A 16,642-nucleotide genomic window follows, 5' to 3' on the forward strand; every position below is an offset into this window, starting at 1 on the left:
TGGGAAAGAAATTGTTTTTAGTCCCAGTTAAATGTGGGACAAACAATTGACCACGCCAATAATCCGATTATAGTCTCACTTTGTGTGGAGTGTTCCGCATCCATCAGTGGCACTATGCTGGTCACGGGTCGGGCTGCGGGGCTTGATGCAGAAAGAGCTGCCGGGAGCCGTGTTGTTCATAGAGCTGCAGGATTCATAACATGACGACTGGCTCACTGACCGCCCGAGGACATCCCGGCAGGGAACTGAGAAAAAGTAAACGAAACGCACACTTCAAATGGAAAACAGGTTTCGAGTTCAGAAAGACCCTGTTAGCCGGAGCTGGAATAATACTTTTTTACTTATAAAATCCTGTCCTGTGAGCATGAGGCAGTCTTTCCAAATACATCGAGAAAGTTTACATTTTTACGAAATGTCCCCAAACTCACCACTGAGTAAAGTTTGCTTTCCGCTGCTAGTCTCCACGCAGAGTCCGGGTCTCTCAGGTGTGGACACAGAGCCTTTGTGGCTAGGGACAAACGTGGAGCAGGTGTCGAGGTCCCGGCAGACCCTATTGTGAGTGTAAACCCCGGTGGATTTAGACGGAGTACAGCCCATTTCTCCCAAAGTTAGCACGGATCACCATTGGACACAAAAGACGGTGTCAGAAAGGATGGTAGAGAAGTTTTCATCTGAGGCTGCGACACTTCACTCCTCCCCTGAGCCAAAGACGGCATTTGAAAGATGTTCTTTAATGTGGTGTTGTCTACCACTACATTACAAAAAACACGTTTAGTTGTCTAATTGGACAATTTCTCTTTTAATACCAAGGGTAATGTCATTAGTAATTCTACACTTTGGCAACAGGCAGAATTAAGTCGACTTAAGTCTTATTTTCACGGCAATTTTTTAAAAATGTTCATAAATCAAACACTTTATTCTTAGAATAAAAACAATTCAAAATATTTAAGATGTATACATGGTTTATTAGAGGAATAGCCAAAAGAAAAATGTTTTTCCACCAAAACTGCTCATTAGCTGGCTCCTTATTCACGGTGAAAATCCACAGGTTAAGTAAACTGAAAAATCCTGCCACAGGCAGTAGGTGTTGACTATAGGGTAGCCTTTAAATGTGTGGTGTGGCTGTGTTTGCTCTGTTCAAACAAGGGTCAGTCTGCCACATTTATTCAGTGTTTAAACCCAAGGAAAAAATACCCAGTCCCACACACGATCATGTCATTTTCCCCCTTTAAAGTGCAGTGTTGCAAAAATAATATGCTACACAGCAAATGCTGTATATAAATTCACACACATCCATTTTCAAAATAGGCCTAAGTTTATATTTTGTTTGTCATTTTTAAGAAAGCCATAAAATGCACAACAGGGGGAATAGACATAGAGGAGGGACAGCTAATAAAGCTGTGGTTTTGGATGTTGTCCCTGGGCTTGGATATGTGTACTTAAGACAACCCGTTATTACAAACAGTTCCTTCCTGACGAGATTAGATCACGTGCTGGTGTCTGATAAGGTGTCCAACATCATGTCGCTCTCATACATATCACACTCCAGGGTTAATGAGAGTCGAAGAGGCGTCTCCAGCATCATCTTGTCCTGATTGGACACTGGTGTTTCCAATGACGACGTGTTAGTCTCTTCCAACTTGGGTGAAGCCAGACTGTCAGCAGGCTCAGCTGCGTTCAACATCTTCATCAGTGCTGGAGCGCTCAGGTTGCCTCTCACCTTGTCATCGATGTCTGTGCCTTAGTGAAAATAAATGATACACGTTGAACAGATCACAGTGATTTCTTTCAACTAAGCCTATAAATGGCTAAAGTAAAAACAGTTGATTTCTTTTTCTACAAAAAAAAAGAAAAAATTTAATAGAAATTTTCCAGGATAAAACTAACCAATGAAGGCATCCGTGTCACCGATGTACATCTCAATACAGTGGCCAAGCATTGTCACAGAGAAAGTGTCATCCCTTTTCAGCCCAAGTGCCTGGCAAAAAGAAAAAAAAAAAAAATCAAAGATTATGGCATTTGGGAAATAAGCTGGAATGTTTATTATTGTTATCATTATTTTCTAATGACAGGTTCAGGGGAGCCCTGCAAAGAAAAAAAAGTAACTTACTGTGTGAAAGTAGTCAATAGCACTTTCAAAGTCACCCATGAGTGTGTGCACATATCCTATGGCAGTATAGGTGGAGGCATGCTGTGGAATCAACACCAGTGCTTGACGGTGGTACTCCAGAGCCTGGTCGTATTTCCTACAAAATTCAAACAAGGCAATTTACGAAGGTGTTATTCCTGAATTTAACTAAATTTAAAGTGCAGATGTTTTCAGGAATGTAGCAAAAGCTCCTTACTGAGAGATAAATTAATGCTACATGGCTAATATCCATTCCCATGTGTATGTAAGTGTATGTAAGTTGGAGCCTCAGCACAAACTATTTTTTGTAATTAGCAACCATAGTCCTTCTTTCAAGTTTTAGATTTCAATCATTTGAAATTTAAAGTTGTTTTTTTTTTTATCTTTTGGATATATTGTGATGAGCCAGTGCCAGACAACAGTTTTAGTAGATTAATGAAAACTCACAGCAACAGATATTGTTGGTTTTTATCTTGTGGTGATGGCATCATTATAATCTTACAAGCACAACATAAAACTAAAACTAAATATAAATGATTTGTGGAAATGATTAATTTAACATGAGATTATGTAAACCTAGTTATAATAATTATGTAATTCATAACTTCCCCACTCCTTGATGTATACACACTTCATTGCTTCGGTAAAATCTCTAGACTACTTTGTGGTTTGTTCTCAGCTATTTCTGACAGCGGCAGTAAGCACATTTTAAAGCCCCGTTCTGGGCATGCTCAGTACTGCTGCTGCAAATTCTAAAAAAGTCATCAAGTCTGTTTAGTTAATGTATGAAAATGACCAAACAAGCCTTCCTTGTGGATATCTGTACCTTGAAAATGGATGTGACAGTCTGAGTATGGTACATATCAATTAAATAATCAGTTGAGTAATTAAATAGGAAAATTATAAATAGCTTTGTGGAACAAAACAGAAAATTATATCAGATTTTCCACAGACTTAACATTGCATACACAGCAACATGTTTTTAAATATGAGAATACATCCATAATGAACATGGGGAAAAAAACACTTGTGTGTCACATATTATGCAATATAAATGTCACAAGGAGGTGGTAACACAATCCCTGGAAGTGTGATTATGCATGCATATTTTCCATTATTTATTTCCAGCAAACCTTGACATAAAAAATAACGTTACAGGTACATTCAGATTGGGACTTCTTTATTTTTTTAATGCAAAGAGAAAACTAGAAAGTATATTTGCTCCATACTTACTTTAGTTTCCGACACACATGACCCAAGTTGTTTAACAGGGGCTCCCACTTGTCCACGGTAACCTTAAATTGATTGAAAAACAGAGTATACAATATGAAGAATTGGCCACATTTTGAACATAGTGACTCTCCCACTTGAATCAGCTGTTACCTCATTTCCAATGGCTTTGATCTTCTCCATAGCATCAAGAAATAACCTCTCAGCTGTCTTCCAGCTGTAACAGTCAAGGAGAAAAACATTATGAAGTCATATGAGGATATAAAAATGTAGGGAAAAAAAGAAAAGAAATATATATATATAAGGATTATGATATTAGATGTAATTTTAGATATAAAAATCTAAAACTGATATAAATCTTCTGCTCGGAGTATTTATGACAGCTATGTCCTATTAAAATTCTGTGACATATGTGCATATGTAGCTATACACTTACTCTCCATTTTGAAATGCAACCACTGCCACTTCATGTATGACGAATGGGTCCTCTGGAGCGATACTAAGAGCCTGACTGAAGAAACGTTCTGCCAGCTTGGAGTTGTTGGTTAGACCGTACTCCAGTCCAATGTAAAGCATGGGTAAGTGACACCTAAAGAAAAATAGTTATAATAATCATTTCTTCTAATTCTTCTTCTTATTATTATTATTATAAAGTTGAAACATTTATAATCATTTGCATGGAAAACGATTAGAACATTTCTTTGTTGACTAGCAATAGCCATCAGCAAACTGTTGATACCTTAAAGGGGTGGTGCAACCAAAAATGTGTTTTTTGAGTGGTAAACAATGCAGAATTACTCAATTGTGGTGAAAACCACATATATTGTTGATGAAATTTGTATTATTTTTTATTTATTTATTTAATTTTGTGGGTAAAAATGGCTCATTACACTCTCTACAGGGTTAAGCCAGGTTATGTTTTTCGTGACAGAGAGGTTATCTTTGTCACGAGAACATTTTAAAAACCTCACAGCCCCTCCCTCCAGATGCAAACAGATGGGTTCTCGCCTTGCAGGCATAGAAAACCACAACCACCAACACATATAAAGGGATGTGAACTAATATGGTGTAGATTTGCTGGTTTCAGACTTCTATTCTTTCACAGAGTTTCTGATAAAAAATTCCTGCAGTGGGACAGATTTGTGCTTTTGAGGGGTGTAAAAGTAACACCGGATTTTATTCTTTACCTGCTGATCCTCATCTGGTGACAGAAAGCACCTCAAATTGTGGCAACAGCAATTTACAGCTGCACATCCTGCAGCTGCCACAACCTGCCTCAAATCTCCACTGCTTTCCAGAGCTGCTGACAGGCCAGCACAACAGCGCTAACGGCTCAGACTGATACGGTTCAGGACCACCTAGTTCTTTTGTAGCTGAGGAGATCCAGGAGGGGAAAAGTCTTCTACCACATATACCACTCTGTGGCGTAGGTGCTTTGTGAATCACCCATTTGCATCTTGCCAGTGAGCTGAGCTGTGGTCTGTCAATCATTTCTGTGCATCCTGACCCGCCCACTCTCCACTCCCTGATCACCCCACACCACCCACACCACCCACACCACCCACCACAACCCTTGCAGTATCAGGCATTTTTCAAATTCAGCAGTGGGTGAAGTTACTCAAAAAGTAGGGAGTGTAGTTACACTTCAAATATATTTTGCAGAACCACGGACATTTTCTTTTTTAAAGTGAAATTTACTTAACTGAGCTCTTACATTTGCCATTCCTTTTTAATACACCCACACATACCAAAATAAGCATCTCTCCTGTGGCTTTATGAAATTGAATTAACGAAGCCATTTTTATTTAATAAAGCCACAGGATAACCGCTTGTGGGGTTTTACTCCTGACAACTAAACTTAGAAGGTACTTATGGACCAAACCGATGTAAAGAACCAGTACCCATGAGAAGCGCCCTGTTGGGTCGCTTCTCACAAATAATACAGCACTTAATGCAATGTTGACTCCACTGTAACTTTTCAGAGGGTCATTTGTTAAACAGTCAAAGTTTTTCATATTCAACCTGAATTTTGTTACGAAGGTTTGGTTAAGTCTCTTCCAAAGTGCAGTTATAAAAAGAGACATTTTTAACCAGGTTGAGTCTTGACAGATATTTTATTTACCCACCCTTTCATCAGCTGGGCAGCGGTGAAGTAGGCAGCCATGGCTTGGTCATGCTCGCTCTCCACTGCAAATGAGTGACCGTAGGCTATCCATGCCGGACCATAAGTTCTCTCCAGGGTGGTGGCTTTGCTACAGGATATACAAAATACTCAGTGTCTCTGAATGAAGCTAAATGTAAACAGCCAATCATATGAATTTAAACAGGATGTTCATGCTTTTGATACTGCAAACACATACCTAAGGTATCGCCGAGCGTGTTCGTTTTTGTGGCCAACCATGAGATAGTAGCACCCGACAGCAAACCAGGACACCTGATGGATAATTTTATTTGATTATGACACACCAAAGTTCTGCAAACAGGTTAAATAAGTGTAATGATTAAAGTAGAAGAACACTCACAGGATTGTTGGGATACAAATCTACCAGTTTGTGTGAGAGATAAAACAACTCTGCAGGGAAAAGAAATAAACAAATTGATAATTTTACCATACATTTAACCTAAATATTCTACAATAACAAATCAGTGTTAGGATTATATTTTCATTACCATTTGCTTTTCCAAGCTCTACTAATGTTCCTATGTGAACTGGTAAACAGTTGGCATGGAAGGGGTCTTTTACCATCACTCTGAAAAGACATCATATATTTTATGAATACAACTTTTTGCTTTGAATGATAAAGAGCCATAAACGAAGACACTTCTTTTTTTATTCAGACGAAAGTCAACAAGATAAATATCTTGCTGTACTCTTTCATAGTTGGGAATGGTGTAAATCATCACTCAAAATTTATACACATGTAAACATGGTTGGCGTATTAAACAGTATTGAATTATTTGGTGAATAACTTTAAACCCATAATGAACTGCACTGTAAATGCTTAGTAGAAAGTAAAACAGCCTATAAACTAACCCACTGACTTTTCTTTACATTTTTACAGCAGGTACTTTCTTTATTGACAAATCATTTACAACATACAAAAAACAACATAAAATATAAATATGGAAACTGTGGACACTTACGTTGACGTGAGTTTGTAGCACATCTTGAAATCACAGTTATAATAATGCCTCTCAGCAAGAGACACCACTACATCCAAGTTGTCCTGAAGACCTTCGACCATGTCTGGCACCACCAAATCACTGGGCTTGTTATACTGCAAAGGGACAGGAGGACCAATCGTATGTGTTTATGAAACCAGAAAAAAAATATCACAAATAAAAACAGTGCAAAAACTCTGCCCCATAATCTGGGATAAAGCTCATTTAGGATGGACTGAGAAAGAAGGGAAAACTATTGTGTGGTCTAGTGAAATTCTTTCAGGGACAAACAAACAAACAAATAAATAATTTAAGGCTGTTTTAAGGTATTAAATGCATATTTGCAAAATCAAGACTTTTAAGACTTTTTAGGACCCCACGGGATCCCTGTAAATGACTTTGCTTGGTTTTAAAATTGTGATAAGTTGATTTATTAAAATAAAATTAAACAGATGTTTGCTAATTAAAAGCAAATATTTTTTTTTGTTTATTATCTGTAACTGCATTTAACAGAGGTCCAGTAGCTTTGGAAATGGGGTCGTATAACAACATAGGTTAAAAAAGAAAGAAAAAAGAAATTCTGGTTTTGGCCCTTTTCAGTGACTAATACATGCACTGTTATATTTTCCCATACTCACTTTCTCTTAAAAAAACAAACAACAAAAAAAAGCAACAAACAAATGTAGAATTACCCACCTTCTTTAACTTATTCTCAAAAAGGAAGTGTAACAACTCCTCCTCCCCGTCAGTGCACTGCTGACTCAAAGGAAGCGAGTCAAGGAATTCTTTTTCTTAAAAGAGAAATGGCATGTTACATACAGAACATTACATACAGTCATTACACAGCTCATAAAAAAAAGATGTGAAGATGAACCCACATTATTTCCACACTTTAACCTTACCTTCCTGTGCAGTCAACATGTGATGGGCCGTTAGAAGGTCAAAGGCTTCAAAGCAGTACACATCTAGTTTCAAGGCCTCTTTGTAGCTGGAGGTGGCCAGTGGCCTGTTGTCCATGGCATCATAGATCTTACCCCGCAGGAGGCAGATGGAGCTGCTGATCTGAAATATTACAAAGAGGAAACGAGAACAGAAAGTAACATTACTGATAATAATCTGAAATTAATGAGGTGTTACTACCATCCATGACATAAAAAAAATTAACAGCTGTCTGAAAGAACATGTTTGGCCAACATGTGAGGTAAGATTAGAGGCAGAAATCTACCACACACAGATGTCATGACAGTTGTCTTTACTTTTACTATAAATTACTCTTAACAGATTAGGTGAGTGCAAACATTTGCCTGGTACTTCACATCAGAGATGGGACTTGGGTCTGGGACTAAGACTCGAGTTGCACTTGAGTCGCATTTTCAGAGACTTGACTTAACTTGGACTCACACTCAAAACACTTGCAACTCGACTCAGACTCGTAATTTAACGCTTGTGAACAATCTTTTATTTTCAATATTTTCCTCCCAATCTCGTCTGTGTCTGATTGCCTGTCTGCTATCTGTGACTTATTTCCCCAGACATAACACTGATATAATGTGCACGAATGTGCAAACAACCAAAACAATGACAGCCCCAGCTAGCACACCCATTGCCTCTCCATCTCCGGTGATAACTTTTGGATATAAAAACTTCATCCAAGAGACAAATAAAATAGCAGCAAACAGCAACATATGTGGGATAAGAATGCAGTACACCAGATGCACTACCTCCATCTTTACCCGCCACCTTAAAATGGACCCAGAGAGGTTGGTTACTGAAATATGAAAGCTAATATTAGTATCTATTTTGGCAACAATCTTAGCATCACAACAGAATAAACATTAGTTTGTTAGTACCTTAGTACAAAAATAATATGAACTCAAATAAACATCAGACACTTTGTAAACATCACTGTCTTACTGGGTCTTTTCATCATAAAAAATGGGTTATATCTGTTTTCATCTATCTTTTCTCATTTAGGGGAAAAATGCTTTAAACTTTAGTATTGGTTTTGAGTTCTCTTACAACTCTGTAGGTTCAGATGAATGTTGGTATGCATTAAAAACTCTTGTAGTATTTCAGGAGTTGCATTTACTAATCTGAATAAATTTCCATGTTTACCTACAGGTTTTCTGAATTTAGTAAAACAAATAAATTTGCCAATAGAGAGGGACAGAGCAGCATCAAGTTTTTTCTGATCTACACAAAGGGACATCACAGGCATAAGGCTTTTACTGATTCAATAAAACGACCTTATCATTTCATTTAACCTGCCGCTGTCTTTGACTGACAAACCAAGCTTTAAGAATTTTATGTGGTGGTAAAAGAGGCACTGCCCACCACGTCAAAGCACTTTAGCCACTCGTCTGAATGAGCTTGCAGAGTCAAAGATAAAATCCCAGTTAGAAAGGACAGACACTGTTTCTGTGACTGTGGATAGCTGGACTGACAGGACCATGCATGGCTTTTTAGGGGTAACATACCACTTCATGGAATTGTGAAAGTTTCAGAGGGTCACACATTGGAGAAAGAATAAGTTAGAAATATGAAGATAGATGTGATAACTTTAACATAAAACACAAATTAGAATACATAATCTCTGATAAGGCTATTAGCAGCCTTATCAAAAGCTTTCACAGTTTGTTTCCCCTCTTCTGCAATAGACAATAAAGATGCTGACGGGGATCATTTGTCAGTTTAAGTTGATGATTACTGCTTTCACAAAAAACTGTTAGTTAAAGGTGATTATATATTTTATATTCCTTGGCCATTACAATGCGTTGTTCTAAGGAGACCAAACAGCAGGCGTCATGGCAGATTACTTATTACAACTAAAGGTAACTTGCGACTTGACTTGGACTTGAGCCTCAAGACTTGAGACTTGACTTGGACTTGAGGTCAAAAAAGACTTGCAAAAAAGAACTTGTAAGCATCTCTGTTTCACATAAATACCAAGCAAGTGAAATTCAAGGCAGGTGGACAGAAAATAAACATACAAGTGATATTCAAAAATAAAAACAAATAACATACACAAGAGTTCACAAGATGCAGTAAAAAGAGACAAATCTTAAGTTGCTATACTGTTAGTATTTATGCTTTTGCAGTGAAAATTTTATTTAAATTGTGAATTATGAAGCACTTTGGTCAACTGAAGTTGTTTTAATGTGCTATATAAATAAATAAATAAATACTTTGAACTGAATTGAATAAAATGCTGCTGATTTTTAGTTATTTTTTAGCAATGTTAAAAAAATGTAAAGTGTAACTCTACAGAATAATTACAGTATTAATCTTCAAAACCTTGGCCTTGTATTAGACTGGCTACAGGGATTGCACAGAAACGCCATCTGCTACTCCCTACAGTATGGTCATAAATCCATGTAACATGCATAATAACATGCTAACCCAATAACATGTGCAATAAAACCAGTATATTTCTATAAGCTGTTTTCACATATGTACCAGAGGTCTAAAATGTTCCAGAGATGTTCTGTTGTGTAAGCTCAAACTTACAGAGGCAGGGGACATATCCCAGTCCTTTGTTGAGTCTGTGCCGTTGTCCTCCTTTCCACCTCTGTCCAGCAGTTTACTATTATCTGTTTCCTCTGCATCTAAGATATCCAAGGCCTGCTGGAACTCTTTGGCAGCATACTAGTAAAAACAAATATGTTCCAAGCATTAATGATATCTAACAGATTTTATGACCTACATTACAGGACATGTATGGGAGAATTTAAAACTACTGTTAGGAATTTTCCATTTACTTACATGGCACCTAGCAGCAAGATACTGACAAGCTCCATACAACTGTGAGAGAAAAAAAGTGTTTTATCAGAACGCCATGAGAGATAGTAAAAGTGACCTTGATTTTCATTTAAAAAAAAAAAAAACATGACAAGGATTTTGACATATTCATGTTAATAACTGAAACCTTATTCACCTGTCAGCATACAATAATACATATACTGAAATCGCAGATAACCCACCTTGTCAAGTTTTCGTGAACGGAGGGCATGTGAGGCTCTGTGGTACTGTGAGGTTAAGTAAAGGCACTGAGCTAGCCAGTAGATATCCTGTGGATCCTCTGCAAATCAAAGAAAGAGGAAAGGTTACCCAATTATGACAATATAAGTTATCATTATGAAACCATTGAATGACGCTGTCATGACCACCTACTTTCTTTTAAGCAGTGATGCATGATCAACAGAACTGGGTCTTACATACTCAGTATATTTTACCAGGCATGTACTTGAGATCAAATGATCTCTTTTACCTAACAATAATAAAAGACACATTAAAAAATTAAAACAATATTAAAACAATGAAATTCACCAGGTCACAGCATATCATGCAGCAAAAAACCTGCACAATCCCATATCTCCCATCAACATGTCTGAAGAGTTTTAAACTGAGAAGGGCTAACATGGACGCGAAGCTTAACTGTTTTATAAATCCCATTCCATGTAAAGGGAGTAAAGTACATGAATGCGATCTTCCCAAACTCAGTTTGAGTTCTGTGCACTGAGGCAGAAAGACAGACCTGGGATTGCAAATTGCGCATTGAGTTGTATTTAAACTCTAGATAAAAGTAGCGGTATGGAGGGAGTAGTACAATAATAGCTTTATAGATAAAAATGTACCACTGAAGCCTGCAAGCAGACAGGAACAGCTAACCAGCCTTAGTATACAATGTAAAGTGATGTATTTGTATTTATACCCAGTAATAAATCTCAAAGCAGCATGGTACACAGTATTCACACTGTGATAATTGTGTTATCTGACTCCAGCAATCTCTTGAATCAAGGTTATGCTCAGTGTGCGATTATTGTGGTTGTCAATTAAGGAAACTCTGTCTTTCTCAACTATTGCTCCAAATGTGTTCACATTGGACAACACAACCAGAACAACTGTAAACATGAATCAAGGGCTAAATATCTTCCAGAAAAAAAAATCTTATCCCATAAAACAAGATTATATCACTATCACAAAAAATACGTACACTGGTCTTTGCACAGTAACATGGTAATCAAAATTTTCAGTTTATATGGGAGTGTGAGAAAACGGCAGAAGAATCTTTCTTTTATCTCCAGCGTTTTTAATGATTAAATATGTTGTCAAATATAGCTCTTTGGTTAAATACATAAATGAAAGTTTAGAGATATTTGGAGAAAGAACTGATAAAATATTTTCCCTAGCCACACAACTGAGTTATTGATTTTTATATAATAATTTTACATATAAACGGATAACTCAATAAATGAATAAATTATCCAAAGCAGGTTGAAAACTAATGTTATCCGTGACTATTTAAATGGAGCATGCCATATTTCCTGAGAAAGAACCCTGTAGACGTGAACGTTTCTCGTTAAAGTAAAACCTCAACGTTAAAGCCAAGGTTACATCAGTAAGTCTCAAAACCTGTTCGGATTTAAACCTGCCAGACCCAACTCTTCTCATTTAAAATATGTCTAGCCGACACAAAGCAACGTTATGTTCTTGTATCAACTCCATGTCAATAACACTGTACTCACCGTGAGAAAGGGATGCTATCTTGTCGGCCCAAAACAGAGCACTTTGATATTGTTGCTGTAAACAAACATACAACGACACAATGAGAGTAATTTAAATGTAAAATTACTATTATGATAGCCTTGTTACATGGTCAACAGTTTGCTCGGGTGGCAAACAAAAGTTTGTTACGCTAAGTGTGCTGATAAGCTAGCATTTTTAGCTAGCAACACAGTAAATAGCACAGTCGCGAATATTCTTACCTGGTCAATGTAATGCCGTACTCGCTTTCTAAGTCTGTCAAGATTCATTTTTATTGTTTTAAAAGTTGGTGTTATAATTATCAAAAGTGTGTCATTTCTAAAGACAGACAAACGTGTGTACTACACTGTACGCACTAGCTTCCTAGCTGCGAAAAAATCAAATCCGCGGCTTCTCTTTGCACCAAGTGTTCTGCGAAATTACGTCGCAAGAAACCTCGACTCGGATGAGAAGTTCCGTCTTAATCCTAGTAATTGAAGTTCGGTTTCATTGGAAGCCTTGAAACACTTTTCATTTACAATACTGAAAAGAGTGAAGTGAATTTGGTCCGTTTATTTCTTATTTTGTTCTCTGTTATCAAGTGACAACAGTGAGGTGGAAAGTAAACAACAAGGCTATTTATCTGGTTTCTTTTTTTTTTAACCTTTTTTTTAACCTTTTTTTTTTTTTACCAGGAGGTAAAATTGAGATTCAAAATCTCTTTTTCAAGAGAGACCTGGCCAAGGTAGCAGCCAAACCACAAAGTAAATGCAGGATACATATTATAACAATTTACATTTTCATAATAAGACAACAAGTACATAGTCATAAACATCTTAAAAAAAGAACGTGTCTCATTCACCACATTCTTTATAGAAGCTTTAAATTCTTTTATGGACATAAGTGTTTCTAGTTTAAGATCTTTCTGTAGATTATTCCATCCCCAAGGTGCTGAATAGGAGAATCCAGTTTTTCCCAATTCTGTTGCAACTCTGGGAACATTAAAAAGTAACTCAATTATTTGTGAGTGTGAGGTGTGTAAGAGGTGCTGGCTAGATTGGATACATCGAGATAGGAGGTGTTTTCAGCAGAATAAGTTTTACTTCCAGGGCTGACAGAAGAAAAATGATTCTCTATTGAGAAGGTTTGCTGAAGTTCATTTGGTTTTGGCACAACCTGACCCTTTGTGTATTACTATATCAGTTTCATTTCCCTTTTTGATCTTTTCTGTCATGTGTCCTTTGCTTGCAGGGCTGTTTGTGGTTTTATCAGTATTTCGTTTTTTGTCCTTGGTATTAACACATGAAATTAAGTACCTTCATTTTTTATTTACATTTCTCATGTTTATACATTTCCTTGAAAGATTCATTAAAAGCAACATTAACAACATATTAACACCACCTAAAGAAAGAGCATTCAACTCATTCCCAGTCCAACTTTTATTTTGGCTGCTAGCAATTGCGTTTCATTCTTTCAGTCCCTTGTATCATGACCATAAATTAATTATAAACTGTGAGCTTTATGGCTCATATCTCTCTTCACCATGGCAGACTTGTACAGCAACCCCATCACTACAGATGTTGTACTAGAATAAATCAGCAGACGCTTTTATCTAAAGTGTTCATCCAAAGAATATTCAAGTGAGGAGCACATTTTTAAACCCACCTGTCAATATCCTATTTTAATCTCCAGTCCATTAACAAGACCTCAAAATACTTAACTCTTTCTTTTTAAGCAACAACTCATCCCAGGGACTACAACCATTCTGTTCTGGCTGAAAACTGTGGCCACAAACTCAGAGATGCTAATTCTCATCCTGGCATCTTCACACAGTTGATGCCAGAGTTCACAGTTCAGTGAGGCCAGTGAAAAAATGTTTAGCAACATTTTGTTTGCACAGGGAAGCAGGGGTTGAGATTATACAATGATGTATCAGGAATCTCCAAAGACAAAACACCTAAAAAAAAAAATCAAACGCTTCATCCTTAGTAGCCTGAATTAGGGAGCATGCCCTCATAGTCCTTGCATTGAAGCAAGAACAAAATTATGAAAGTTTCAATTTTGTATTGGAATAGTTCAGACAAACTTTATATTCTTTATAAACAGGCAATCAGAATTCAAAGATCACTCTCCAGCTCTACCCTCTTGGCCAAATATGGTCACTATGACTCCAAAAGGATAAAATAGGCCATAGCCAAATACTGATCGTAAGGCTTTTAAATAACATTAATTTCCTATAAACAGTCTTTTATAGAGAATGGGGTAAAGTGTCACCTGTGTTGCATGCTGGGACAGGAATGTCATCTTATAAAGAATGCTTATCTTTTACCTATGTTTATGACCATATTGGTTTGGTTAGATTTTGTTTTGCTTGGCTAAAAATAGTCAAATCCAGTGGAGAAAAGAAGAGATAGTGAAAAGGTGAAGCCTGCTGGGAATAACAGAATTGTACCAATCCAGTTACTGCACCAGTTTAACCATACTGTAGAAAGTTGGTGGATTGATTCCAGGTTTCCACATGTCAAAGTGTCCCTGGGCAAAACACTGCATCGGGGTATGAATGTGTGTGATAGAGCAAAGCACTTAGTAACAGTGAATGTGACATGTATTGTAAAGTGCTTTGAGTGGTCAACATGACTAGCTAAGTTTTATATAAGTAACATATTTACCATTGCATTCACTGAATACTAAATCTGCTGATTAATGAACTGGTGGGCTGAAATTTGATTGCAGCAAAATCCACCACTAAATAAAAGAAAATAAAACCCTTCTTATTCTCATTCATTTATTATTATTTATGAATCCCTTTATTACTAATAATTAATATTATTTTTGACAGAATTATAAAAGTAAATGGCAATACTTCCAAATACATTTAACAATATATTTTATAAAATCATGTGGAGTTTATTGTCAATAAATGGGCTTTAATGTTGAAGCTCATTTAAAAGTGTCTCTTTTTTCTTACAGTGGATAGATATTTTTAACGTTTGATTATTAGAATTAAAAATTGACTGAAATATAAATTTAGATGCTGATCCTATAGTTTGTATGTAGAAACACGGTCTTGAAGTTAGAATTACGGGTCTGTAAAAAAGTCTCGGCTAGAAAAGAAAATACTGTTATTAAACATAAAAATGCATCACGTGATTAAATCGCTTGCATTCTCAAATGCTCTGGAGCTTCTGTAGGGTCCGGGTATCAAAGTATAATCCGTTTTTCTGACAAAACCAAAAAACGAAATAACAGAAACAGCGCCCCCTTTTCTTTTTTTCGTTTTAAACCAAAAACGGAAAAACGGTTTTTGCTTTCGGCCCAATAAAACGAAAAAACGAAAAGATCCAAATCAAATAACGGCCGAAATTTGGTTTTTGCAAATTCCTTGTTTCGTTTTTTTGTTTCTTATTCGAGATAGTGACGGCTGGCAGACCGGAAGCGGAAGGAGAGTGTTAACACTTCAGAACAAAAGTAGCGTGCAAACAGCTGGTTGTTTGCCAGAACGAGATGTTTAATCATTATTCTATCTGTGTAGGAGCCATATAAGTCGTCATGGATAGTGATCAATGGTTTTATGGATTGTTTTTTTTGGTTGCCATGGTGATGGGGGGCTCTGGCGCTGGTTTGCCAGAGAGAGGAGAGCTGGTCAGCCGTAGTTTTGTTGACCGCTTCAGTTTGTCCAGTTTGCCACGCACTCATTTGTCAAGTTGAATTACAGTTTGCCTTGTTTAATGTTCCACAACTATGTAGCCTACATTCCATTACGCATGTCATCAATCACACAATAAACCGGATCAAAGCAGCAAATCTGCGTGCCTCAATAACGAAGCTGTTAAGTGCGTTTAACTATTTTAACTTTACATAGACCACAGTAGCCTACAGACCTTCGTTGCTGTATGCTGGCACATTTATTGGCACCTCCCTCTACAACGCGTTGTGTTTTTCTTTCTGATGGATGTTAAGCATCATCTCGCCGTTTCCCACCAACGAACCCCTTTGTTGAAGCTACGAATTCACTCATCATTGCATCAATGAATAAACTCAACAGTGTACGTGTGTGTGTGAGCGCGCGTGTTTATGTGTGACAGCAGGTGTGTAGTGCATCCAGGTGGTGGGCGTGTCCAAACAAGGAGCGGCTGCAGCTTTTGACAGATTACAGCAACAGGCTGAAATCTCCGAATCTAAATGTCTGACAGTTCCTCAAACATTTTCTCTAGTCTCGTCTCCTAACTCGCGCACGCGTCTCGTCATGGGTCGTCAATGAAATAATTTCGTCATTGTTCACGAAAACAACTTTCCAGGATCTGGACCGGATCTGGTTTGCGGGTATCAAAACTACCTGACATCACAGCAAAAGTCGCTGATCTAAAATGACAAATGGATTGCGCCTTACAATACTATACACCTGATTTGCACGTTTGCCTGGAGAGAATCTGCATTATGGACATTTCAGCCAGAACGTGCAATGATGACTGGGATGAGACAGCTCTGCACGCACTATTTGAATACTACTGTAAATGTGCGGCCGCTATTTCTGCGCCTTGATTTAACACTTTTTAAAGGCAGGCGCGAGGCTGCACCCTCTGGGTGAGAGCGGAGGCA

At 37.3% G+C, this 16,642-nt stretch overlaps 1 protein-coding gene across 1 annotated transcript; it reads right to left on the reverse strand.

Moving 5' to 3' along the window:
* Positions 1-857: 857 nt before the first annotated feature.
* cdc16 (cell division cycle 16 homolog (S. cerevisiae)) lies at positions 858-12,488 on the reverse strand. The gene is made up of 18 exons (XM_042002597.1): positions 12,286-12,488; positions 12,046-12,100; positions 10,501-10,598; positions 10,283-10,321; positions 10,028-10,165; positions 7,423-7,582; positions 7,217-7,311; positions 6,503-6,636; positions 6,029-6,108; positions 5,881-5,930; positions 5,719-5,792; positions 5,485-5,610; positions 3,795-3,947; positions 3,512-3,575; positions 3,362-3,423; positions 2,111-2,246; positions 1,888-1,978; positions 858-1,740 (listed from the first exon to the last, which is right to left on the reverse strand). Exons 1-18 carry the CDS (start codon positions 12,331-12,333, stop codon positions 1,487-1,489), a joined length of 1,857 nt encoding a protein of 618 aa, XP_041858531.1. The 5' UTR covers positions 12,334-12,488; the 3' UTR covers positions 858-1,486.
* Positions 12,489-16,642: the final 4,154 nt, after the last annotated feature.

Source organism: Melanotaenia boesemani, chromosome 12, assembly GCF_017639745.1.
Source record: "Melanotaenia boesemani isolate fMelBoe1 chromosome 12, fMelBoe1.pri, whole genome shotgun sequence".
NCBI lineage: Eukaryota > Metazoa > Chordata > Actinopteri > Atheriniformes > Melanotaeniidae > Melanotaenia > Melanotaenia boesemani.

Bases quoted from the DNA above. Each gene is read 5' to 3' on its own strand.
- cdc16 (XM_042002597.1), bottom strand. From the start codon at position 12,333: ATGAATCTTGACAGACTTAGAAAGCGAGTACGGCATTACATTGACCAG. The intron at 6,637-7,216 runs GTGGGTAATTCT...GTCCCTTTGCAG, and splicing joins TTGAGAATAAGTTAAAGAAG to TATAACAAGCCCAGTGATTT. The intron at 1,741-1,887 runs GTTAGTTTTATC...ATTTTCACTAAG, and splicing joins TGACACGGATGCCTTCATTG to GCACAGACATCGATGACAAG.